The sequence below is a fragment of the Apteryx rowi genome, unplaced genomic scaffold (genome assembly GCF_003343035.1).
Source record: "Apteryx rowi isolate R43461 unplaced genomic scaffold, aptRow1 scaffold_141, whole genome shotgun sequence".
NCBI lineage: Eukaryota > Metazoa > Chordata > Aves > Apterygiformes > Apterygidae > Apteryx > Apteryx rowi.
The window spans coordinates 1,338,563-1,364,954 of record NW_020447653.1 but is presented as its reverse complement, the minus strand read 5'-3'; the positions used below and the strand labels follow the sequence as shown (position 1 = coordinate 1,364,954).

The window sequence follows — 26,392 nt, the reverse complement described above, 5'->3', positions numbered from 1 at the left end:
GCTGCAGTGCAAGAGGATTTGGAGGAGAAGGGGATCGATGCACCCGAAGGCTCGGGGTTACTCGCCCGGCGCCGAGCTCCYGAGGGGGACCCGCTCGCGGGGGCTGCACGCTGCCGGCCGGGAGCGGCGACACGGCTGCCCGGGGCCGGGGTGAAGGCTGGCCGCCGGCCGGGACCTTTGCCCGGGGCCGAGGCGCTTCGGTGCCACATCACCCAACTGAGTCATCCGCCCGCAAGCAGGCCGAGGGGTGAAGGCCGCCCGCCACCCTGCCGTGGCCCGGCCGCCCTCGCCGGACGCAAGGCTGGAAAGCGCGTGCGGACGGGCGCTCGCCGTCAGCGGGGGCCCGGCTTCCCCTCTGCGCAAGGAGCCTTTCTCCACCAGCACCTCCCAAGCCGGTCAGCAGAGAAGCAGCACGTGGGAAGGGGAAACCTTGCTCTAGAGGAAAGAATAGATGAAAGGTAGGGAGAGTTGTCTGAGCGCCACCAACACCATCCTATAAACTTCATTAGCCACATGCAAATCCAAACGCTGTTTGGGGGCAAGGGGAGAGAAGGGGGAGAAGGGGATATTTTCAGATTAAAAAAAAAAMCTCCCAACAATTTTAGTTTAGCAACAAAAAAGAAAGGTTATTACATAATTCCCACTTTTCCTCCACCCTTAAAGTAATGTTCTATCTGACAGCCTCCTCTCAGAGGGGAAAAAATGACAAATCCAATCCAAAATTCAACAGCCTGTGTTCTGTTCAGAAAGCACACAGTGTACTATACAGCCCATAAAACTCCAAACAGCCTCCAGACACTTCTGCAATCGTCCTCCATCAAAACACTTTGTCTTGCATACAAAAATAAGATACAGTGCTGAACGGAATACGAAATCAGCCCATTACAGTACAGGGAGGCTGCTACTTAGCAACAAGGGGGCTTTAAAGCCGCGATGCTCTACAGGAAACAAAATCTGTCAAGCCTGTTGGGCAAATGATAAACATTAGCAGTATTAAAAAACACAAAAGCCATGTAAATGGATCGCGCACAGTGCGGGCAGGGATGGAGAGGAGGAACCGTGGGGCACGGGGGGAGGGCGCTGGGCTGCACGTCCGCTCACCCGAAACCTGGGTGGAAAGGTACCGGCGCGCTGGTGCTCTCCCCTCCCCGGGGTGGGGGCGGAGGGTTTCGGGCGCGATGACCTACAGTGAACTTTGAGAACTTTCCCATCTAGCATGCACGACGAGGAGCCTGAAAGAAAATGGGCTGCACTGCGWTGATCACATATATTTAGCAGTATTAATGTAGACAGATGTGCATAAGATTTATTTGCTACAGAGAGCACTATGGTGTAATGGGTCCTGGCATCACACTCTGCATAATGCTCAGCAGAACACCTTAAATAACAAAAAGCAGCCAAAAGAGGGGAGAAAGGAGAAGCGGTGACGGATGAAAAATAAATATATTTCATCAGGTAAAGGGGAAAAAATAAGCTGGCTCTGAATCAGCAGCTGGGTCTAGGATTCCAGCCAAAACAGGAGCTAAAAAGCAAACCATATTCTTCTAGTCTCAGCTTAGACTCTTGAGGCAGAAGGGGGGGGGAATGTATTTTTCATCAGCCAGTGTATAATTTATAAACAGCATTAAACAGTTTTTGTTTTCTTTTTTCCTCTCTCCTGTGTATGAGGGTTGGCCAGCAGTCAAGCCTGCATTAATTTCTGCTTTGGGTACAGTGTGTTCTTGGATGCACATCTGCGAATGATCATAAACTCTCTGGAATGCTGGCAGAACATCCAGACCTGCCGGCAAGCCGATGACATCACTCTGGGAATAAGTTTGGGATACCGGCCAACATGGGGGGGGGGAGGGGGAAGGGCACGCGGGGGGAGGGTGAAAAATCCCCAAAGAATCTCAGTGCTTCCCTTTCTGCTTAATTTTACATCGAGGCAACCGCTGACGGGGGCAAACAATAACAACACACATCCGCCCCGGCAGCACCGGCACCGAGATGAACTATCTCCTCCATCTCTGACACGCGGCGATAAAGCATCTTCCTGAGCTCAGTGCTTAATAAGGAGATAACCACGGAACACGAAGAGGAAGAAAAGCTTACATTCATTAGAGAGATAGGCAGCAAATGAATCAGCCGCAGCGCTAGATCTGGGCACGATAAGCCCCGTCCCCCGAAAACGCTCGGCGGGCACGGCAGCCGGGGGCAGGGGGACGGGCTGGGAGCGCGCGGCAGCAGCCGGTGCGCCGCAACGGCTCCCGCGCCGCCGCCACCGCCGCTTTTGTTTCGGCTCTCAGCCGCCTCCTRCAAGCCGGGCCCCAGACCTCAGCTGTCAGGACGCCGCTCCGCTCCCGTCGCAGAGCCGGCACCGCCTCGGGAGCCAGCGAGAGCAGCCCCGCCGGGCGGGCAGCGGGTCTCCGCGCCCCTCGCCTTTCCCCGACGCCCGCTGCCGCTTCGCCGGGGACCACCCTCCCCGCGAACGCCTGCACCCGTTCCCCAAGCTCTTCCCGCGGCTGTCGAGCCCTGAGCCGCGCGAGCCCTCCTAACCGGGCGGCTCCGAGCTGCCGAGAAGAGATCCGGCGGGAAGCAAGGGCCGGGTCTGCACCGCCTGCACGCGCAAGCGCCCRGCGAAGCGGCACCTCGCTCCTCTCCCAGGGCACGGCGCGGGCTCTGCCGGGGCGGGCGCGCAGGAGAAGGCCTCCCTCCTGCTCCTGAGGGTCCGGGGACCCATTGCGAGACGGCCGTACCCGCAGCCTGCGCCCCGGTCCCCGCACAGAGCCCTTCGTATTGCCAAAGGGCAGGTCGGTGCTTTGCGTTTCTGCTCGTGGCACGGCCAGAGCTCGGCGTGTCTGGGCTGGGAGGAAGCCAGGCCGGCTGCCCTCCCCGCGCCCGACACCTCCGCGACAGGACCACGGGCGCTCTGCAGCGACCGCCCGCAGCAGCCTCACAGCAGCTCCCCAGACCTGCTTCTCCAGCAAACGGAAAGGCGCATCCTCATCCCCGGGCCCAGCTATGTCGCTGGCAGCCACAGCCCAAATGGGTCAAAGACGGACAAATTCAAGCGTGCTCTTTCCAAGGCCGGGTTTGGCGCCCCTTCCTAGGACGGCACCCTTCCTTCCGCAAATGCACCGGGACACCAGCTCGCTAAGCATCGGCGGGGAAGCATCTTTACTCCTTGGGCGATTCCAAAGCTGCAGGCTCTCACRCGCGTGGGGCTACCAAAGCTTGCACAACGCCGGGGCATTTCGAAAGCTGTTTGCAGGAAGGACACGCAGCGTCGGGGCAGCGGTGCTGGCGCTGCCTGTCTGCTGCGGAGCGGCATGCAACTGCCCACGTGCAACACCTGTGCTGGCATGGCGTCCGGCAGAGCATAGCCGCAACGCTTACCCGAGGTTGCCCCCACCTGCAGCGTGGGGCTGAGAAAGCCCACGACTTCCATCCGCCCAGCAGAGAGATTTCCGACAAGGAGGAAAGGGGAAGGGAGCGAGAAGCGCAGAGCTCTCCCTCCCTCCCCGGGACGCAGCCTGGCGGGAGCACGAAGYGAGGCTCCCGCGCGCACAGCGTGCCACCGGCGCACGAGGCCTAGGACTTCGGGGGCAGCAGGGGATGAACATCAGGTCAAAGCAGGTTACTTGATAACCGCCCTCTGAGGGTGCAGGCGCCCGCTTAAAATCGGATGCACTGAGCATGTTTGGGAAGCTAGCTACGCATGCACTTGGTGGTCCTGAGCGAGCTGCCCGGGGTCGGTCGACAGAGTTTATAAACCATATGACCAGTAAGTCAGGAGCTTCTCACTTTCCCTGGCAACTTTTCTGGGAGAGAAAGAACTCTGCTATTCTCTTCATATATGTTTTTAAAGTTTTTAAAAGCACATCTCCACTTAGGAATAGACAGCCTTAATGCAACCACACAGCACATACATAAATACTTTACACTTCATTAAGGGTAAGCTTATATTGAAATGTAAACATTTGGTGGAGTATTTATCACGCACCTGAAAGCTGCTGAGATAACACTGCCAAATAACCTCAGCATCCCATTAAGCACCACAAAGCCCCATAGGGCTGGCTGGGCATTTGTAAGGATTACAACTATTACACCTACCTACGCAATATTCACGTCTCCCCACAATAAGTTTCCATGAGAAATACACCCACAYGAGCTTTAAAGCATGAAGACAGCAGCTATATGCTTTACTGGGAGATGGCGTTTTTCCAAAGCCTTTCCCCACTTGCCCTCTCGCGGGGAGATTTCTCAAGGGTACCCTACGCTGCGGGTGCCGGCGAAGCCCACGCGTGGCCACGGGAACGGGGGGCTGCAGAGCCCCGCTGCGGCGCCGCTCGCTCACGCACGCACAGACCCAGCCCGGGACGGGGCAGCTCGCAGCCGGGACGCGGCTGGAGGACGAGGACAGCTCCGCCATCTCCCCGCTCGCACGCCGGCTGCCTGCAYGGAGCGGCTGAGGCCCCGGTCGGTGAGAGCGGAGGGGAGGACAGCGACTTCGGCGCCCAGCTGGGGCAGAGCCCTCGCGGCCCGAAGCAAGGCTCCAGGACCACCTGGACGGGTCTCGTTCATCGATGGGTTGGGTTGCTCTGGGCTGATCTAGGCCCATCTTTACCAGCAGCTCTCCCCCACAAACACTTCATGAGTTAAACACATCCACCCCAAACGAAAACTTGGGTTAAACTCAAGGTTTCCCACCACCGGCGTTCGGGGCCTTTGGAGGGGGAGCTGCTGGGTGGGGGCACGAGCCGCCCCACCAGGGCGAGCTCTAACCGAGCGGACGGTCAACACGCGCACGCCGCAGACCGGCTTCGCAGCGTCGTTTCAGCACGCTAGCGCTGCAAGCAGGACMTGGCGCTGCCCCTCCAGTGCAACCTCATCTCATCCCGGACCGGGCAGGGAGGAAAGGAGAGGGGTGCAAAGGTCCCATGCTTTAATAAATAACAGTGCTGGAACTTCGTGCGGCTGTTTTCAAGCGCTAGAGCAGCTCTCTCTGCCTCTCACCCCACCCTCGCCAGATCAGAAAAAAAAATTAATCTTGCGCGATGACAAACTTGGCTCAGCGTTCACTGTACATACTGTACCCACAAAGCTAGCGGCCAGCCAGGGACTGGCCGGGAGCCAAAACTACAATAACAAACACGAGCGGCGCGAGCCAGCGAGCGGGGCGGCCGCAGGCGGAGGGACGGGCGGCGAGCGGAGCGGGGTGCGCGGGGCCCGGGGCAGCCAGGCGTGCGGCGGGGGGGGGTGGGGGGACACCCCGCGAACCACACCACGACGGGCAGCCGTCAGCGCGAGCCCCCGCAAACGCCGTAGCTGCCTCGGCGCTTGCGGCTGCCAGCAGCGCTTGGGAAGCCCGCGTCAGGAGCGAGAGGTGAACCTGCCTCCGTTCGGGGATTGCCCCGGTCTCCCCCGAAAGCTGGGGGGCAGAAATTCAGCGGGGCCAACTAGAAACCCCCCCAAGAAAACCTGCCACCTGCCCAAACTCATCGCTACGAAGCTCCTGCAGTCAGCTCCCCTACTAATGCAGGCGCGGAGAAGGCACAGTGGGGAAAAACATGTATGTATAGAAGTGCCCTAAGTACGCTGCTGCCAGAAGGGCGAGGGAGGGAGAGGGGCAGGAGGAAGCAAACGCAGAAGCACCTCGAGGCGGGCAGGGCCTGGGAGACTTTGCAGAAGCTAACGTGACAGCCAGCAGCCTTTCTGCTCAGGCTGGCCCTGGGATCTCGGGCACCGCACCGCAGAGGCGTCCCCAAGGCACGGCACGCGGCCGGGGCCAGGAGCACCCTGCCGGCTTGTGCTGGAAGACCCCAACCGCGGCCACGTCCTGCCGTCCCGGCTTGCAGTGGGACCTCACCCCTTCCCCGGCACGGCACCCAGCCTTGCAGCCTTGCCTTTGGCAAGCACGGCTCGCTGCCTCGCTCCCAGCGCTCCCCTCCTCCTTCCCAAGCTGTACCGCAGCAGCAAGGATTAAAAGAAAGACAGCAGTCAATACCCAGGTCAAAGTACGCACGGGAGAAAAACCCAAACAAAACCACACGGAAACCTCGCGCATCAGCGCAGCAACCCTGGAGAAAGAGCAACAGGCTCATCCCACACAGGACAATTTGAGAAGCGCTCAAAAACCTGCGGATGTTTACTGAGCATCCTTCCTTTACCGGCGGTTTGTGCCACGTTTGCGTGCGTGTCTGTGGTTAGCACTGCAGCTAACTCCCTCCACGCAGGCTACCCGCCGCGTCGGGAAGGGCTCGCTTGTTTTCTCTGCATCGGGACCGCCAGGATCCAGATGTTAATGATATACATCAAAATGGATCCAGAGGTGCCTGCTGAAGGTACCTGCTAGGAAAATCTATGAGTTTCCCTTCGTGCAGAGTTCAGGGCTCTCAGGCCTTGCAGGAGCAGCTCTCAGGGCTTCGAAGAGATGTTCCTCCAAGGTCAGGAAAGGGTCCCCAAAATGCAAGAGGCCGAGCTAGGGATTCCTGTCCTCCAGCTGCTCCCTTCCCCGTGCTACCAGCTCCCTGCACCCACAACCAGGAGGATGCTTCACGCTTCCAGAGTGCTGGGCAGATGCTAACTAGTCCTCACTGCTTTCCCCACTGAGTTCTGAGGAGACCCAAATTACGCCGCTCCCGACACTTTGGAGGGAGCGAGGGAAGCAAGGTAAGGGACGAGCTCCAGCCCGGAGCCAGCAGCCGGTCACAGCAGGGCTGGAATTCAGCACTCGGCTCACTGCGGTGACTCCAAGGACATGGACAAGGATTCCTACGCACATTTGAGCAAACGGGTCCAGTGGCTGCCTGCATTTTTTTTTAAATAAAAAACCTAGCTGTACATGGGGTTGCATGCCCAACAGGAATCTCGGTCTAAATTAACTTGCAGAACACAAAGTCTTCTCACTAGCTTAGCATTCCAACCTTTCTATATCTATTTAATTAAAGGGCCTGCATAATTTGAAGCTGATAGTTAGATTCATTAGACAGAGAATACCTAATTCTGCAACAGTTTTGCTAATGAAACTGCAATGGGTGTTTGTACGTGAAGAATACAGTATTGGGACACAGGCCCATTAACCGACACACGCAGAAGCTGCAGAGAAGGGAATACACACGCTATTCGAGACCTCTTCGTGGCAGGAGGGGAGATACAGAACTGAATAACAAGCAGCCATGTGGTATTTGAAGTTTGTTATTCCAAGCTGCTTAGCCCAGAAAATATTTCCCCAATTAAAGAATTGAAAACAAACTCTCAAAAAAATTCAGATTACTGGCACCGGAATAGAAGTTTGCAGTTTGCTGCTCGGAGCAGGGTGAAGCAACCCCTGCACGCGTCTCTTGCAGACAAGACGCGGGAGCCAGGCGGCCCCACCGCGTTTGGGTGGGCATCGCGGACGCGGGGAGCGCTCCCTTCCGCCGCGCCGCCGGCCCCAACGTACCTGAGTGAGCCAGTAAGTGCATCCGCAGGCGCAAGCTGTCCAGAAACCGCTTCCCGCACAACTCGCATCCGTACGTCTTCATACCGCTGTGCAGCTTCCTGGGGGGAAACAGAGATGGATTAGTCCTCTCGTGTTTTTCGGAGAGGGGAGAGGGTAAAGGGGGGACGTTTATTTAAAACGGAGCACTGAGAACCTTCTGAATATTTCATGACATCTACACGTTATCCGTGAATTTTCTCATTAACTCGGTGGGAACACAAATCACAAAAACACTCGTTTCGCAGCAAGCCAGGCGGTCGCAGGGACGGAGCGGGGCCGAGCGGGGTTTCTCCCGGCCAGCGGCGGCAGAGACCTCCGGCAGCGCCTCCAGTGCCGCGGGGCGCCCCGCTCCGCTCCGCTCTGCTCCGGCGGCCGTGCGGCAGACGCCCGGCCCGGCCCCGAGGGACCTGCTCGCCCACCCTGGGGACGCCGGGCGCCAGCTCTCGTTTAAAAAGCACTTTTTCAAAAGCACTGATGGGAGCTGCTGATGTCCGAGTTTTCAGGACGGGTCAGATTAGCTTCTCCTGGTTAATATTTGTCATCGTTTTTTCAGTTGGATTCTCTAAACAAACCTCATCAATCTGAAATGATGACCGTTTACACTGAACTACTTCAACCTATTGAGATAAATTGCAATGAACTATTCAAATATATTCAAGAAATGTATTTGCCACTAACATACTTTAAAAAAAAGAAGCCAAGCTGTGGAGCCAGACACGGTTCAATACCTAGACTCAGCATTTGCAAACATGTGCCAGCCCAGCTTCTGACACCATAGAGTTTTCTGCAGGTGAAGAAATAGCATTTCCTCCATTTCCATTCATTCGACTAATTTAGCTTGGTCATTCAAAGGAAGAAACCAACTGGGAGTTGAAAGACCAGGAAAAGTTGTTTTTCTCTCTAACTTAAATTGAATAAAAGAGTCTGTGGAAGAAGAGAGCTCTTTGGCCACGAAAGACCTGCTGACAGGCAACCGGCCCGTTCCACTCGTTAGCCACTCTCGCTGTTAACGCAAAATCTGTTTTGACAAACTTCTTTCCTACGCACCAGGCATTTTATAAAACATGTAGCATTAGCCCAAAAAATTTTCAAGAGGTTGTTTATACGCATTTTTAATCACATCCCAATTTCCCCCCAAACTGAGCCTGGCAGAAATCACAGGGAGAAGGCAATCACCGGCTGGCAAACAGGAAACAAGTCACTCACCACTTCCTAGCATTGCAAGCACAAAGCACAACACGAGCGCGTCGCACCACGCAGCTCCTTAGCTAGGACCGCGGAGGAGGACCGCGCGTCCAGACGGCGCGACGGCACCATCGGCTTGCACATCACGCCCGTGTCTGCGCCCAAGGCAAGGCCAAGGAGACCCTCGGCGGGAGGCACGCGCGGCCCTGCCGAGCCCCGTGCAGCCCCCGCGCATCCCCCCTTCTCTCCGAGCGGAGCCAGGAAGTGAGGGCGAGCGCCGCCGGGCTGGACCGCGCCAGCCGGGACCCGCGGGATTTTCCTCCCGTTCCTGCGAAGATGTTTATTCTCCTTCTTTGGGTAGTAACAACCCGCAGCAAATTGGAGCTCTCTATCAAGCGAAATAACATTTAGCAGGCAGTGTTTGCACAGACCCGGGCAGAAGTATTGTCCATGCCAGGCTACAGCAAACAAACAAACAAAATCAATCACGTTCCAGGCGCTGTCGTTACAATCCGGGAGCCATGTCACAGCAGCACAGACCACGGTCAATGCAGCGGGCAAGTGCGCTAAGCTCAGAGGCGCAGGAACAGTCATGGCCTGGGCAAGACGGCGCAGGAGCCCTGCCAACGCGGCCTCCTTTCCGATCCCGACCTCGCACCGGGACTGGCCGCTCGATCCTTCCGAGCAGCGTTCTGCTGTGCATCACCGCTCCCAAGGCCATTCGTCACCCCACCGTTAGGGCCGGCTGCTGCTCGGCCCCAAACCACCTGCCCGCTGACGCTGCAGAGATGTGTCGCAGCGGCAGCTTGCAAACACCTATTGCGCGCCGACTCAACGGGGAAACATCAAACGGAATAGCAAATGCCCTGAACGAACGCTCAGCGCTTTGGTTATTTCATAACGTCAGATGTGGATAAACAGACTGTTTTCACAAACCAACTAAGCTTTGTAATCGACACAAGCGTTTCAAAAAAATAAATATCCAAACAACAAATGCTTCCAGCCAAGTTTGCTAGCTTTTGCTTAAGAGACACACCTCATTTAATAGGATCTTTTCATACTGATGGCAGGGAAGGGTTTGTGACAGCTGAAGCATGTGCAGGGTTTCAAAATCAGATGCTGTAAACAGAGAACTATTTGTATGCGTTTGAGAAGTAATACAGCAAATATCTACATGCCGACCTCTGATCAAATCCACCATTTATCATCACTTTGCAATAAGGCAAGTATATTTTTATTGCGCTGTTGCCAAAGGCGAGACAGAAAGAGTCTTGTACGGGCCTGGAGAGAGGCTGCAATGGGAAAGCAGCGGTCCTTTGGCGGTCCTGCTGGGGAGCCGAGCTCCTTGGCCACCCGACGCGGAGAAACGCCGCAGCTCGCACGCCGACGGCGAGTGCCGCTCACCTCTGGGCCATCGCGCTGGCACGGGTGATGGTACGGCTCCGTTTTATCGCACGGGAATTCTGTTTTCCTGGCACATAAAGTAACCAGCTGTTATCTCCGCAGTCCTCACCACCAAATCCTACCCAGGAGCGCCCCTTCTAGCACCAGTCCTCGCTCCCTGGAAAGAGCAGAAGAGTCAAGAGTCCCAGCCCTTCCCCTGACATCTCCACGTGAGCACGGTGGACAGTCCGGTTTCCTTGCAATCAGACACGAACGCGTCACGCTGAGAAGGTACCGGTGTCCAAAGCAAGTTAAAATGGGAGGCGACTACAGGGATTTCATTCATGGGCAAAGGTGTTTGCAAAAGACTTGGAATGGAGTCTGTTCTTCTCGGATTTGCTTGCAAGTATTCAGTCATTTCATTTGTACAGAGAATGAAATTCCTTTGCACTTCTCAATGCAAAACGATTGTGCACAAATATTTGTCCACATCACAGGTGCTTACTATGTTAAGAAGACCAAAAGGAATTGCATACCTCAAAGTGCCACTCTTAGTGAGACTTCTTTCATATCGAATTAGGACAATTTATTAATTCAGCTCACAGACAGATTATTGAAATCAGGTAGGTAAATGCTCTAGTCAGAGACTGAAAAGTTTTTCCCAAGCTTGCACCATGAAAGAAAACTGTCTGTCCATATTGTATTTCAAGATAGCGTAGCAGTGTGATGCACTCTGTAAGAAGCCATTTACCATTGCAGACGCTACCTTCAGGTGATGTGCAGAGCAGGTAGCCCCATATTCCGCCTGTGAGCAAGCTTGCCGCGGATGCTAAGCTGCATCCCTTGCGACGCTAGGCTGCAGAAGGAAGCACTGGGATGTTCCTCACTGAGCAAACACTCAAGAATGAAAAAAAGAAGGGAGAAAAAAAAGGAAAAGAGCAAGTTTCTTTCAACTCTTAACTTTGCTGAATAATATAATTATTAATCGAGCTTGTCCTGAATTCACTGTGTCATAGTAGAGGATTAAGAGTCATGCACGAATTCAGGCCAAGAAGGTTTAGAATCCAAAGGATTTATCTGCCTTGCAAAAATAAATAAAACACAAGCCTCCTGACAGATTCCTACTGCCAAGAAGTCAGCTAAATAAGTGACAATCTTCTAATTTTGCATTTTTAATTATGGACATGCCTGTCACAGTTCCACAGTTAAGGCTGAGTTGAGTTCTGCACTTAAAGAGAAGGTTAAACCACTTTGTTAGGAGGAACAGAGCATCTCCTTTGCCAAAGCTACAGCGCTCGCCTCTGAGGCCAGAAAGTATTCAGTGAATTAAAATGTAATTGGTTAATTAGTTCAAGTAAAACTTGCACTTTTTTAAAGCAATTCTTAAGAAAAGTATTACTTGGGTTTAGAACGTTTTTGTCCAAAGCAATCTTGAGAATAACAAATACTTTTAACGTCTCAAAATAAAATATTATCTATAATTACACTGACTGCATTCAAGCATTTTATTTCAGGAAATAACGGCCATTTTTTCCCTGTTGATTCTCTTTCTCTGGATGCTTTTCTCCAAGTGAAGACAAATTAGGTTCTGCAGCGATGAACTCTGCTAAAAAAATGCCTTCCTTCCAAAGTGCTGCCACCTCTCCTTGTTGGGACGAAGGTCACCCAGGACCTCAGCTAGGACGTTCTTCAAACCAACTGAGGTCTCCCAAGGGAGCGGGCAGGGGTTGCCCTCCAAGAGGAGACAGTCCTGGATGGAAAAGCCCCGTCAGCGGCACCAAATCTTTAGGAACACGTTACTCTCTTGGGGTTCGTTTCTGAGATTTTAGTAGCGAAATTGCACAAAGACTTCCCCAGCTTCAAAACCAAGAAACAACCCCCCAAACACACGCTGAGCTGAACACGAGGCTCAGGACTTGTCCGTAACCCGCACGTACAGAAAGGGAGAAACGGGCCAGCCGGGAGCCTTCTCGCCCCGCGCGCCGGCGGGCAGGCGGCACCGGCGCGGGTTCAGCGGGGACGTGTTTTCTGCTGAGCGCCGCGAGAGACCTGCTTATCTCCAAAGCAAGCAAAAGAGAAACCCCAAACGTGTTTCGGTTGCCAGCCAGCAAAAATATTTCCTTCTCCTTTTCCGGAGGGGGGGACACCGATGTGCAAAGCGTCTCCTCCAGGCGGGGCAGAGCTCAAAGGCAGACGGCAGGAGGAGAAAAACGTAAGGAAAAAAAAAAAGTTAGGTTCCTCTGCATTGCGCGACCCTATAAAAACAACAACAAAATCGCAGCGGTTTCATTAGAGATACGGGTGAGTCAGGCCAAGCACGGGTCAAATTTACACTATCTTCTCGAGTGCAGTAATTTATTCTCGGCCGCGTAACGACAAGACAGRCAGTAGCATCTGATGCCAGCCGCGGCCCTGGAGGAGGGCTGGCAGATAAGCCTTCCTCCTCCACCTCCCCAACAAAACGAGGCGAATCGGGGGCAAAACGGACCAGGGCGTCAGAAGCAACAAAAGCGCACATTAATCTTGCCGGTGCCACGGCTCCCTGGGATCTACACCGGCCATCAAATCTGGGCGCCGATATTTCCAGTAGTTACATAACCCGCTTATTGTTTTAAAATGCTCAAGTTCTCACCGAGTAATTTATTTTCAATATCTCTATCAACAAATTTCCACCAGGAACAAAAGTTTTTCATTTGGTGTCTGCTTGTAGGACGATCTTATCATTCGCAATCTTATACAGTCTCTTTCAACAAGGTCTTAAAGCGCTTTATCTGCTGGGTTCCTGGTAGCAAAATATGATTGAAATGTTCTATTTATGCTCACTGGATTAAGGAGATGTTGCAAAACGGCACAAAAACCTGGCAGATGTAAGCAAGGTATTACAGCTGCTCGGGCTGTTAAGATCTGAGGGAAGAGATCAATATGTGTTTCTGCAGTTTTGCTAAAGTTGTGCCTTTAAAAAGGGGGAAAAAAAGAAAAAAGTTAAGGGCCTTAAAATACATCGCTTCTCGGCGATATTGTCCAAATTTGAGTACAAAAGGACAAGCTATGCTTTATTACTGTGGCCTGATGCTAAAAATTAAAGCCCAAGTATTCTGTTCATCCTGAAAAGTCCCCACGAGCAAGCTGAACCACAAGGCATTGAAAGCACCCCGAAAAAGGAAAAAAAATAAAATAAAAAGAAAGAAAAATCGTTTCTTTTAGTGCGCCCCAAGCGGCCTCGCTGGCTTCCACCCCCAGAGCCGCGCTCCGTGACTCTGCCCGCTAAAAACCACGCGCACGAACGCCTTCCGCCGCCTTCGCCTACACAGCCTTCCTTCCCTGGCCCCCCCCGGAAAGGGGGCCGAAAAGCTGCCCCACGCCGGGGTGCTCTCTGCAACGGGCCCTAACTTTGCCGAAAGCCCCCGCTGCACCGACCCTTCGGAGCCCGGCGCACCTATTCGGGGCATTTGATTACTTTTAAGTATATGTTTTTCCCTCAAATAGACTGAATACAATGGTTAGGAAATTTGACAGAAAACTATTCTGAGCCATTTATTGCCTTAATACGCACCTTTGTCCAACAGGCAGTTTTGACAAGAGCGATAAATTCCAAATTTATGTCAACAGAGCATATGTTGAACACCTCATTTCTGAGCTAAAGCGGCATGCTGCCCCATAAATCACAGTTCTGTTTGAAATGAAAGTAGATTACAGGCCTGTGTTATTGAGCAGTTAGAGCTATAGTCATATAAATCAGAACTTTTAACTCTAGGCGATCCGTTGTGCAATTAACTAAAGGGTACTTTGTCATTTCAAGGCTTGCACACAGACTTGGCAGGACGCACAGCTACCGGGGAAAGGCAAAAAAAAAAAAAGGAAAAAGAAAAACCCTTATTGGCAAGTAAAGGCTTTAACACTGCAGAGTTTTGCTAAATACCTGTTGAACTACTTAACTCTAACAATAAAAGCAAAAACCCCAATAAAACCCTGCACCGCGGCCACAAACGAGCCTTGGCGTTCAGTGCACGCGTGCCGACGTTGCAGACGGCCAATGCCGCCAGCTCCCACGTGCACCTCCAAAATGAAACTCTATACGTAGGCACCGCCGCACGCGCGGGGCGCAGGACGCCGTCACGCGCAGCATCGTGGCGCACAGCTCGCTTCGTGCTCTGCAGAGCGCCGAGAAACGTCACGGGAGCTCGAATAATAAATACAGGCAGCTTGACATTCACAACAAGGTTAACCGCTCGCTCCAGCTTTGCAGGGAGCAGAAGCGCCGCCTCGTAAGGAAACCTCACCCCAGCCCTGCTGCCAGCACGAGGTGTTTAGTGCTAACGGCTCCGTACCTTTCCTAGCATTTCAGCGTCAGTCGGTGGCCGACGCTTTACGCCTAGTCTGTCGTCATGCTCATCGCCAGCCTTTCACGCGAGCCTCTCCGCGGGGAAGAGCAGCGCAGCCCGGATGCCCGAGGGGCAGAAATCCTCCTTTTGTGTCGCCCCAGTTCCCGGGCTGCAGAACCTCTCGTGCCGGCACCCCGAGACCTAAAGGGGAGAAACCTAACGGGCGGCACCAAGACGACTGGCCGGGCAAGCCTGACCTCGGGGCAGCGGTCCTGCTTTTGTGTCTTTGCCTTCCCTTCCCCTCCCAGGCTGCTCGCTCCTAACAGCGTGAAGGTCTTAACAAGCAGAACTCCTCTCCAGCTCAGCCGGGTGAATTTATTGCTCTGGCAACCTTGACAACATCCCTCTAAAACGAAAAGCTGCATCCTTTCCCTTCCTCACAGCCCCTGGAAAGGTCAGCAGGCGACGATGCCTTCTCGGCAGTACCAGCACTGACACCCCCTCGAGAGACCCCGGGCCCGCGGGCAGCAGCATGGGCACATCTCACCGCGCACTGCCATGCACACGTTACAAAACTGACCGAAAAACTACGGGGACGCTACCCCTTGCCATCACGGAAACCATCGATACCGACTGTGCTCGCCATCAGAAAAGGCACAGTGGAGGCAACTGCTTTCAGGGCGTTTCTAGCAAGCAATGCCTGCGGCACCCTAACAAACTAACTGGGGAGACTTACTGTATTACTATTAGAATAGCACCATGAGGACTCAATATCTGAAGCTGAGGGTGCTTGAGAAGAGAACAGGCTTGCGCTACGAGCCTTCGCTTCCGCCTAGTCATCCTGCCACTGTCTCGGATGCGACAGCAAAGCACAAACGATCCCAAAGAACAAACAGGTGCCTGTTCAGAGAGGCCGGTTCCTCAAGGTGCGACATGGATCTACCCCAACAGTAAAGCCACATTTATCTGTGGTTTTCTGTGATCAAAGCAAGGACCTCTTTTTACAGTATAACCAAGCAATCCCAGCACAAAATGCATAGGTAAGCTATTCCATGCCATCCCAAAAATGTATGACCACTATTTCAGAAAAGCTAGTACACTTCAAGAAGTACTGCAGTAAAGGAGAAAGGTTTTTAGAGGCACAGCAAATTGCCAAATTCCACTGAGTTAGGTATTTAAATGCCATTGATAGCTTTGAAAAATCTCTTGTTAAGAACGATTTGACATCCAGCAGATTTATCCTGCAAGGTACGTGAGGATCTGGTAGCATTTAGTCATTTCTTGTTCTTCAGTGCTTGGACTACATCCTACAACAGCATCTTGTGACATGTGCTATAGCAGCACCTTGCAGCAAAACATTGCTCACTGGAATTCAGCCTCAGTCTTCATCCAAGCCCAAGAACACATGGAGGAAAACAAAAGAGCATCAAAACTTTTCTGAAACTTTTGCAGAAGAAAATGTTAAAAGAAGAGTCCTACCTCGGCGTATTTCCCTACTTTTAAGGTAGAAGTGGATCTACCAAAGGGCTACGACTGAAGAGCAAAACGAAGGGAGGAATAAGAGGAAACATGCAAATTAACAAAAGAATTAAATTCAAAAATTCAAAGACCTTAATCACATGGCATCTCTTCTTGCCAAGAAAACCAGAGGTAAACAGCAGCAGCAGAGCAGAACAAAATCTGTATCACCCGTTCACAACAGAGCGTGAACAGCAGAGGCAGTGCCTTTCCTTCCCCACGCTACGGCAATTCCACTTCTCCGGCTATTTGGAATATTTCAATATCCTGTCTTCCTCAAGTCTCATAAAGCAAACATCAAAGTCTATTCACTGCAATGGGGCAAACTCATAAATTCCCAGCCCACAATTACGGCTATTACGTGCCTGCGCCAAGTACGAAAGCCATGCCGGAGCTCGCGATTTCAAACAATATTCGTTCATAAGCACGGCGTCTCTCCCGAAGAGGGCAAGGGGAGCGCTCCCGGGAATGGCCAGCGGGGCCACCGGGAACGGGGATGCGCACCGCCGGCAGGGACCGACGGGCACGGGAAGGAGCAGCTCCCCTCCGYGCTGGCGCCCAATCTCGCGAGAACGGTGACGTTTTGCCCAGCACCTGATAGAAATGCGCTAACCAACACCGGACTGAAATCGCATCCGCACTGCTACTTCTCGCTCACTGGTTATGCCACTGTGCTCTGGCCATGTATAAGCCCCATGTAAATTCAAATAAATCATTATTTAGCCCCATCCCGCCCTTGTCCACGGAATCTGTCGCAATTCGAGAAAAGACCCATGACGTGTAATCACTGGCGAATCCTGCTCTCCCAAGACAGGGAAGCAAAAAAAAGGCGCGCAAACCCCCCCAGAAGCGAACAAGGCAAGCACCAGCGCCGGGGGTTTGTTCCGGGGCCGGGGTGGACAGAGCACGCACGGGAAGATGTTCTCTGCAGCCCCGCAGGGACAGACGTTTGTCAGTTAAACAAGATAGGCTTTAGAAATCCTGCCCTGAGTCCTCGAGGGAAAGAGCCCAAGGTCTTAAAAATGCAACCAAACATTTGGCTTAAAAGAACTGATCTCTCTCTCTCTTCTTATTTTAGAAAAGGAGGAAAGGAACAGACAGACACCCTTAGATCCATATATTTCTAAGAGAATAATGGGGAAACTCAGTTCAGTCGAATAGCAAAGCACAGACCAAAGCAACCAAGGAAGTCGTTGCGTCTGATTTTCTTAAGCACAGCCAGTACAACTTGTGCCGTCTAGGAGGTTTAGGAACCTGTGCCTTCTTTTTGGAAGCCCCTGGGCACCGCGGCCCCCACGGCTGTCGGCCGGCTCAGGCTCTCGGGCAGCCCGAACCGTTTCTCCCCGATGCGCAGACAGCCCGCACGACCCATCGTGGTCCCCAGGTTACGAGGACGGTAAGATCCAGCCTGGAACCGGGTACTTGCACGGAGGAGGAGGGATCCCACAAACGCCTGGCGAACAGGAACCACCTCTCTGCCCGTGAAGGACACGGGGACCGAGGATCCAGCCTGCGGCTGAGGGAGCAGGAGGCATCGGAAGCAAAACACCCTGCGAGTTCGCTGCTGCTGCCAGAAACGAGGAGCTGCAGCGCCAGTCCAGGAGGGCAGAGCCGAGCACCGGACACTGACCCTCACCCACGTCAGTGCCCTGCAGGGAAGGATAGGCCACAGAGCGGGAGAGGCTTAGCGATAGGCGATGCAGTTTACAGGTTATTTTATTGCTTGTTTTAAAGCCACTTGCATGCACACCCACATATCCCCCCACACACCAATTTTTCTGAATTGCTTCAATCATTCTTTGAGTCAGAAGGACAATTCTCATTCGCTTTCTAGCACACTAGCAATTTCTTCTCAGTTTTTCCCTCTTCGCTTGCATTCAGTTGGAAGGCTGGAGAAGGGAGGAAGGGAAAGGCAGCAAAGCTGACCCAGGATGTGCTTCCAGAGTGGAAATACAAGGCTCCGTACCGCGGGAAGGCAACCCGGAGTTGGGAGATCAAAACCAAAAGCCTCCAGAGGTTTGCAAACCACTTTCCCTGTGCCTCCCCAAACCTCCTTTGCAGCCAGTTAAAGCACAACAGGGAAATCATAAGGCAGGCATAACATAAGCAGAATCTCAGGATCCTAATAAAGTAAAAGCAAGATAAAAATACGCGTTAATGCAACATGAAGAGTCCTGCACTGACTTGGAAAAAGAAAAGAAATCTGTCCTTATGAATTCCACAGCCTTTGTACTTGTATCTCCGTATGCTTTGGCTGTGCAACACTTATGAATCCTAGCACCACACCTAAAGCACCACTCAATATCATCATTTATATATATTTTCCACCTAAATACTGCAAAGTAAACGGAATTGTTATTTTGCCCAGGTTACAGAGAGGCTTCAGAGGTGACACAAGCTCTCGCAGGACATGATTTTGGTGGCGAGGACAGGACGGAGCCGTTGCACGCTGACATTTCGGTGCGGTCCAAAAACACGACGGGAGGTGCCCATGGGTGGCGGCGAGCGCCACGTGCTCCCCAGGGAACCAGGCACCGGCATCCACGATGTGGTGCTCGATGCTTTGCAGTCACTGAAACATCGCATTTGGGACAAAAGGGAGGTAAAGGGTCTAAAAACGCGGAGACAAACCACCGCTCAGCTCAGGGGCTTGTGCTCATGAGGGTCGTCTTCGTGGGAAAAATGGCTTTCGCCAAACTGAAGCAGTTTCTTTCTTTTTTTCAGCGCACAAGCCAAGCCACAATGCACATATATGCACCGAGGTGGAGAAAGAGCCGCCACGTTCACGGGGACATCTTTTGACCCAGGGTGCAGCTGGCCAAGCTGCGAGGACACAGACGAGGGTAAGCGCTGCACTGGAAGTTTCAGTCCTGAGGCTTAAAAAAGCAGGGGAAGTATTACAATTTTGTGTGTGATCTGGAAGGTTACCACCCTTATAAGTAGCAGCACTATAAAAAGATTCAGACTCTAAGTATTTCCTTTCCTATAAAATATTCATTGCAGTATGTGAGAGCCAAGTAGCAGAAACCTCAAGCAYTTCTAACTTTGTACTGCAGTAATAACAGAGTTTTATAGGAGCCTTCTGATTTTATTTATATCAGGCTATAAATATGTTGCTCCATCAGATATAGAACTGTAGGCAGATACGTACCCTTCTCAGCACATACAATGCGCAGACATAAAACGTAAGTGGACGAAACAGGATTGGTGTGGCTTAGTGTTTCAAACGAAATTGGGCTAAATAATTTGCAAAAGGAAAAAAAGAAGAATCACCGACTAACAGGCTCAGTTGGAAAAGGCTCCGCGTTCCTTGATGCTGCTTGCTGAGAGCCAGGTGTATAAACAGTATCTCTGCAGGTTAAGCTCGCTTATCCCAATAAAACAAATCACCTGTCAGCTCGGACCCGTGGCCRGGCGCCTGCTTGCGAGTACAGGGGCTCTCGAGACCGGGGGCAGCGGGGAGACGAAGGTGCCAACGTGCCTCGCGGCGGCGCGCTGCCGTCTCCCTGCGCGGGAACCCGTCCTGCGCCGCTCCGCAGCGCCGGCACGCACGGCAGGGCCTGCCGGAGCGCCCACCCGCCGGAGCGCCCGGGCGATGCAGCTTTTTAAAGAGGAGTCGTGCACCCACGCGCTCTGCTACCGCAGAGGACAGGCTCCAGCTTTCTCCGGTTCTCTTGTTTTCCTCAACCGATGCTAAATATAGTGCACACCGGAGGGGCACGGCTGCTCCTTGCTGCACAGGGAAGCATTGCCCCCGTTTTCCTCCACGTCCAGCGCCGAGGCACCTGCCACCCTGCGTGGGAACGGCCGGCTGCGCGGGACAGGGTGCGTGCACACGGGCGGACGCATGCACACGCAGCCCTGGCGCRGTGCTTCCCCGCTGCAGCTCCCCAAATCCTGCTGCCTGAGCCACGCGTGGCGCGCGATCGCTCCAGCTCCTCGTGGCGACCCACCTGGATTTTAGGTGCTYCGAGCATGGGTGTCTCCCGCTCCACAGGCCGCCGGCGCGGCGCGGAGAGGCGAGCAAGCGAGCGGGCATTTCGCAGGCTCCGCAGACGCTCCCGACCTCCCCGGCGAGCACCAGTGCCGAGCCATCTTCCCCGCGTGTCATTAAGAGACACTTGATTTTCACCCTCACCTCTCTTGCCTCAGTAAATCAATATGAAAATCAATTCATCCACTGATATATTTTATCAAGATACATGCGGCGATGCCACATTTCATTTACAGTGTAGATCTCGTGGAAACCCAAGGTCACTGGATAGAAAACCGCCTGCAAAAAACACATTATATATTGGCTGCAAATAGAAAAGTGAATGAAATTGGGAGCAGAGATAAGGAAGGAGCCTGGGGATGCAGCAATTATGGCACAGGGAAAGCACGGCATCGGTTCGGYGTGCCAAGCTCATTTAAATGTGAAGCAAGTTCGGAGGTGGGGAGGGACGGGGCCCCGGGAGCGTTTTCCCAGGACCGTGTCAAAAGCCGCGCGCCGGGGGCAAGGGTGAGCGTGGGGCACCGCGGCCACGCAGGCTGGTCCCTGGCCCAAAGGCACCGCCGGGAACCACGCAAAACGCAGCACAACAACAACAGAGAGCACTATCATTCTTTGGCTGTAGAATATTTCTATTTGTCATGAACTAATTTATAACTGAGGCCTAAAACATGCTGTGACGTGACATGACATCATTTTTTACCAACATGCCAATACTTCCCTCCATCCTTTTTTTCTTTTTTTTTTTAAGAGTTGAGAAAAGGATCCCTTCTATTTTGCCTCACCTTATTAAAAAAAAAAAAAGGGAAAGAAAAATGTCAAAAGGCCACTTCTAAATCTGCTCCTAGATCCTACACATAAAACAGTGCTAATAAACCCTGTAAAAGGGATGCAGCCATTCAAGTTTACTGTATGTCCAGGGATAGCACACACAGGCAACATCTTCCACGCAGATGCTCAAAAGCTCCCTCCTTGCAAAAAAGCGTGTTTTTAGGCCTATTGACTGTCACACCACTCACCAAGGGAAAAAGAGAAACTGGCAAGAGCAAATAGGGCTGGAGAGATTTTTTTCTTTTAATTTATTCAAATGCCCTGGATTCAGATCAACTTTCTTTGTTCAACATTCATTATTGCTCACTTGCCTTGAAATGAGAATTTTTAGCACTTTGAGGATTTTTTGGGGAGAAGAACTGCTTTTGCTGGGGGCTCTTGCGGGGCGGAAGCGCCGCCTCCGCTGCACCGGCTCCACGTGCGCTCAGTGCCCGTTTCCGCAGGGCCAGCGCTYGCGCCCGGCCTCCTCCCAAGACAGGAGGAGGAACAAACCCTCGCCTGGATTTCCCAGCGCTACGTTTGCCTTCTATCCACAGCAGCTCTTCCCTTCTGCACCTCCGCCCAGGAGCTCTCCTCACCCCCCCCAGCCAGGACGAGGTGCGCGGGGCACGCAGGGGCTCTTCCTGGACGAGGAGGTGACCATCAGCCGTCTGGTCGTAAATAAAACATACCACCGTACTGACTGCTGCGTATATACATTAAGGGACAGCCCTGTCCTTGCGAGTTTACCTGCCAAAAAACTGATAAAACACGCAGAAAAGGAAAGAAACGATGGGTGGAGAAAGGCCACTGGATTCACCTCYGATGCCGCAGAGACCACCGGCGACGCCAAGAGCAGAAAACGTCTCCTGCCTACTGCAACCAGAGCAGAGCAGCACAAACGCCAGCCCGAGGTCCGACTTCAATGCAAGACCCAGGCACGTCTGCCAGTGGTATCTGTGGAAAAGATCCCCCAAAAGACCCTTCCAAAAGGGTATTTTGGATGCAATATTRCATGACGCTGGCTTTACTGGAGGTTCCACAAGCTAAAATAACTGGTCAAAGCATCCGTGCTCCTGTTCCTCCAGGAAATATTAATTGCATCTCCATCTTATCCCTTCGAATGGCAGTTACTTGAGAACAATGCAAAAATTCCCAAATTAAAAAAAAMCTGCTAAAGGAGTTTGAAATCTGAGATCAACCCCATTTTAGCTCTCAGTACTTTTCCACGCTAGTGTCAGATGTGTCTGGCACTTTACAATATTCCCCTTGAAAACCCAACACCACAGTCCCCGCTGCGAGCTTCACAAAGTGGCAAAACTCCCTCGACTTCGGCGCCTTTGCACGGAGCGCCGCTGCTAGACGGCGGGCTGTAAGGGGTTAACCGACGCGCACCGCAACTCGCCAAGATTTTCTTCAGTAAAACCCCTGGGCTATGGAAATGGGGATTGCAGTGATGCTGAAGTGTTAATGCACTTTATCGGCAGCCCGAAGTGCAAGCAGCAATGGGTTAATGTATGCTGATGCATACAGCCCTACTTAGAATAACCAGCACTAATTCAGCAGTCCAAAATCATCATCCATATTCTTTGGGCATCTGCTGACACTGATGTATTGAAAAATAAAAGAATAGTGTTTGCTTTCATGGGTTACATTGACCCTGCAGGGCTGCGCTTGGCATAACACTTGTTTTGACTAGTAAGTTGAGCAAACATGACATGGATGTCAGAGGTGTCAAAGAGAGAACTAGAGGAACTTATTTTTAAAAATACGAAATTTAAACAAAAAAGCAAAGTGACCTTAAAGCGGAATACATCTGCTGCAGCAATGAAGTGATTATTCATATGTTTTGATTCCTAATTCAGAAATAATAAGTGGTTCATGGAGTCCAAGTTTAAAAATATATTCATCATCTGGTTTCCTTAGCAGCATGTATCCCATTGGAGCATTAACACATTCCACAAATTGTGAAGTGCTGGGTTTGTCCTTTTATTAGTTTTAACCGTAAGCAATGGGAACGCAGGGAAAATGGTAAGCAAGGCAAATCAAGTGGTACTTTGTCATAAAGCTGCAAGCCTTGAATCAGATTCGTTTTGACACGAGACCCAAACTCTGCTTCGCACGAGCAGCAGACCCCATAGCAAAAGACCAGATGTACTTCCAGATGCCACCATACCACAACAGAGCTAGTTATTCCCCTTGCGCCCGGGCACTCGACTCGAGCGCCTGAGCACCCACGCTCCCYGCGCGTCTACCTTCCTCCGCCGCCTGCCCAGCAAACCTAGGACGTTCAGAGACCAAGGTCAACCGCTCGGGTGTGGAGACCACGTACACTTCAGCTTTTGAAGGAACAACTAGGAGCATCCGGGACTCCCAATGTAAAAGCCCCAAGGCTCCTAACTGCATGGCTGCCCCACTTCAGCAGGCAGAAGGTTCTAGCACAGCTTTACATCTTCAGAGCAATTAATTACAAACGAGAGCTTGCGCTCTGCTTGCATAACACAYGCACGGCAGGTCCTGAGCTGCCCAAGAGGCCGTGACACTAAAGCAACGAGTCTCTGTGTCCCCTCGCCACTGACTTTACAGTTCAGCCGTACCATCACAGCGATTTTTGCAGGGCGCCCTCCTCTCCCGCGAGTCCCGTTCCCACTGCTTCCCTCCACCGACGGCTAGACGGGTGCACGATTTGCACACCCGCTATCTCACTGCAGAAACCGTCCCTTTGGGTCACTCATCCTGGATGAAATAAATATATCAAAAGCTCAGCTGCTCTGTCATGCCAGGGAGACGTGCGTTTCCCAGCCACTCATCTCATTACCAACATCACGACGTCCTCCCGCCCCAGACCCCCCAACCCTTACGCATCCTTTATAATTATTTTCTAACCCTGCTCCCCTCCCTCAGTAGCAGGCAGGCTGATAACTTAAAACAGTAACTGTACACATGCAGAAATTAGAAGCAAACGTGTTCTTTCAAATGAACGGCCCAGATCCTGAGGATTTTTATAAGGTAATCAAATATGCAATAGATTCAACAAACTAATTTCAAGAACACACCTGGGGTCCTCTGATAATGTCAGTTGTGTCTACACAGCGCAAGGATTAAAATTTCATAGAGTCATGATTTCATCAGTCACTAAACTACAAAGGATTAATTAACAGCAAGGGAAGAGCTCACGGGTTGAAAATACAGTCTTAAGGAAAATATCTATCTCTGCTCTCCAGATGTCAGCACATATACGAATAAAGCACTTTGATGAAAACACTTCCTTATTATTAGGGACTCCAAAATATTGTTTTTGCATTTAGAATTAAATATGCCTAATTCCAGTTATTTCTAAACAACCTTCAGCCCTCTAAAAACCCAACTGCAACTGTGCCTCCCTTTAGCCCACCCCCAGCTCCCCAAATACAAACAAGGCAGCAAAACCTCTCACCCCAAACAGCTTTCGGAAAGTCCCTGCAAGTGGAACATTCAGCTCTTCCCGAAAGGGGAACCGTGGTTCGAACATGATGCCAGAGAGGACTTGAGAGAGGTTTGCAAAGAGCATTGGGAAAAGGATATTAAAAAATACCGAAAACCTCTGCGAATGACAGAAAGGACGGGGGCACCGTGCGAAGGGAGGCAAGTGCAGGGCGAGCAGCTGAGCGGTGCCCCGGCGCGATCAGCGGCACGTCACAGCTTACTCCGAGGAGGAGGATGGCGCCACGTGATGAACGCATCAACAAGTTCCTTCACCGCACTGCTGCTCCCGATTTCTTAATCCAGGACCAGCCTGGGGGAGGGCATGGAAAAGGCAAAGGCTCGGGACGCTTTACTCTCCATGCCCTTCTCCCAAGCAGAAAGGCTCGTTTGCCCCTCGCTGCGCCGAAAAGAAAGGCAGGGAGCGAAGCCAGGTCCTTCTCYGGGCGCACCATAGTCCAGGCTCAGCAGAAAGCTAAAGCAGCAGAGCCGTCGAAAGCCGGGAGACGTTTCCTACGCAAGCAGGACAGCAGATAAGTTGCATGCGGGGACTAACATGCCTAAAAGCAATTTATTCTTCATAACCGGTGCTTAAGCGCCGCAGCGTCCCCAYGTAACATCTCTACCCGCCCAGCGCCGCGTTGCATGGCGCCCGGCGCAGCGTCTCCTCRGGAGGTTCATCCCAGGGGCTGCTCCGCGCGCGAGGGACCTCCTCGCTGGCTGCCCYCTCCGGCCGTGCACCGTGCCCACCCGCGGGCCCAGGAAAAATAAGGCCAGCATTTACGCACATATTTTTCAGGATCAGCAGAGATGCTTCCTTCAGTCAGAAGACAGGAAGAAAAACATCCATCCATCCATCCATCCCCCCTTGCAATAACTCCTCTGAACTCTTCCCCAGGTCGCATCCGAGCTTGACTCGCATCTCTGCGTGTTGCCTTGCCTCAGGCTAAGGCAGGCGAGAGTCCCTCGGCTGCACCTCCCCGCTCTAACGCAAGACRAGCCTGAACAGCGGAAAGAGCAACAGGACACTAAATAACTCAATCTGAGTGACACTCCGCGCAGTCCCACAGCTTCTCACTACGTCCCACGTGGAAACGAGAGTACTTCATTAAGCAGCCAAGCAGCAGCTCTGGCTAGGGGGGAAAAAAAGAAACAACTAGCAAGAGGGGAACTGAAAACAAGAACAAAACACTTCCCCATTTGAGTATCTCAGCACAACACTTCAGCAAACGCTTGGGTGCCGCTGCCTGCAAAGCTCAGCCCATTGGCATCAGGATCACAACATGGTCCTGACGCCGTGCAAAAATTTACCCTTAGCACAGGGCACCCTGGTTCCTGGAGAGTCCTCACCAAATGTTTCCCTCTTCTACTCTGCTTGAAAATTTTGAAAAGCATACGAGGGTCTGTGCACCTGGGCAGCAAAGGCTCAGGGCTGACCAGCGCCAGGTCCTACGGCACAAGAAGCTGAGGAGCACCGGGGAGAAAACTGCATCCTCCATGGTACCAGATGCTCCTCAGCCAAACTTCCTCATTAAAATACATATTCACACATGCGCTAATGTAGAGCTCTGTTTTCCACCCTCTCAGCCTTGGGATAAAGACTAGGAACCAGGGAAAATTACTTCTGCGAATACGCCAAAGCATACATGTATTTATTTAGAGGAGTTTGGGTTTTTGCTGGTGCAGGGGCCAAGGCCTAACACCTTGCTCCATACAAGAACACGCAAAGCACAGGGGCTAAACCCTCTAAAGCGAGCACCTACGCTCAGCCACAGGGACCGAACACGGGCGACTGCTGAAGTTTTTGTGAGGCAAGGAGGCACGAGCAGGTTTCCCCCGCCCTTCCTCCCTGGGAAGATGAATTAGCAAGCTGTCAGCAAAGGACAGCCAAAGCGGTTGTGTTTCTGTAAAGGGGCAGTGGAAGTGTCGTTGATTAATGAAACCTTAATACTTGGCTGTTATACAGCCTTTCTTCAGACAGTCCCGAAAAGATAGACCCCTTCAGACAGACTTAAGATACCGAGATTTGCAAGGATTCCCCCAAAAGACCTCTCTCAACTACAGTTTGTTTTTGCTCTGGAAAGAATTAATTTTGTCTTTCCTGTTACTTCGCACCATGCTTTAAAAAAAAGGAAAGAGGGAAAGAAGGAATGTGAAGACGTGTTTCCTCCGGAGGAGGAAAGGAGGAAAGGAAAGGAGGAGGAAAGGAAAGGAGGAGGAAAGGAAAGGAGGAGGAAAGGAAAGGAGGAGGAAAGG

General features: G+C 52.4%; 1 protein-coding gene across 2 annotated transcripts in view; it reads right to left on the bottom strand.

Moving 5' to 3' along the window:
* The window catches only part of ZBTB16 (zinc finger and BTB domain containing 16), a 99,817-nt gene that overhangs the window by 49,865 nt on the left and 23,560 nt on the right, over positions 1-26,392 (bottom strand). For both annotated transcript variants that reach the window (XM_026057987.1, XM_026057988.1), the window contains exon 2: positions 7,427-7,524. In XM_026057987.1, the coding sequence (XP_025913772.1) occupies positions 7,427-7,524 (98 nt within the window). The remainder of the gene's footprint in view (positions 1-7,426; positions 7,525-26,392) is intronic.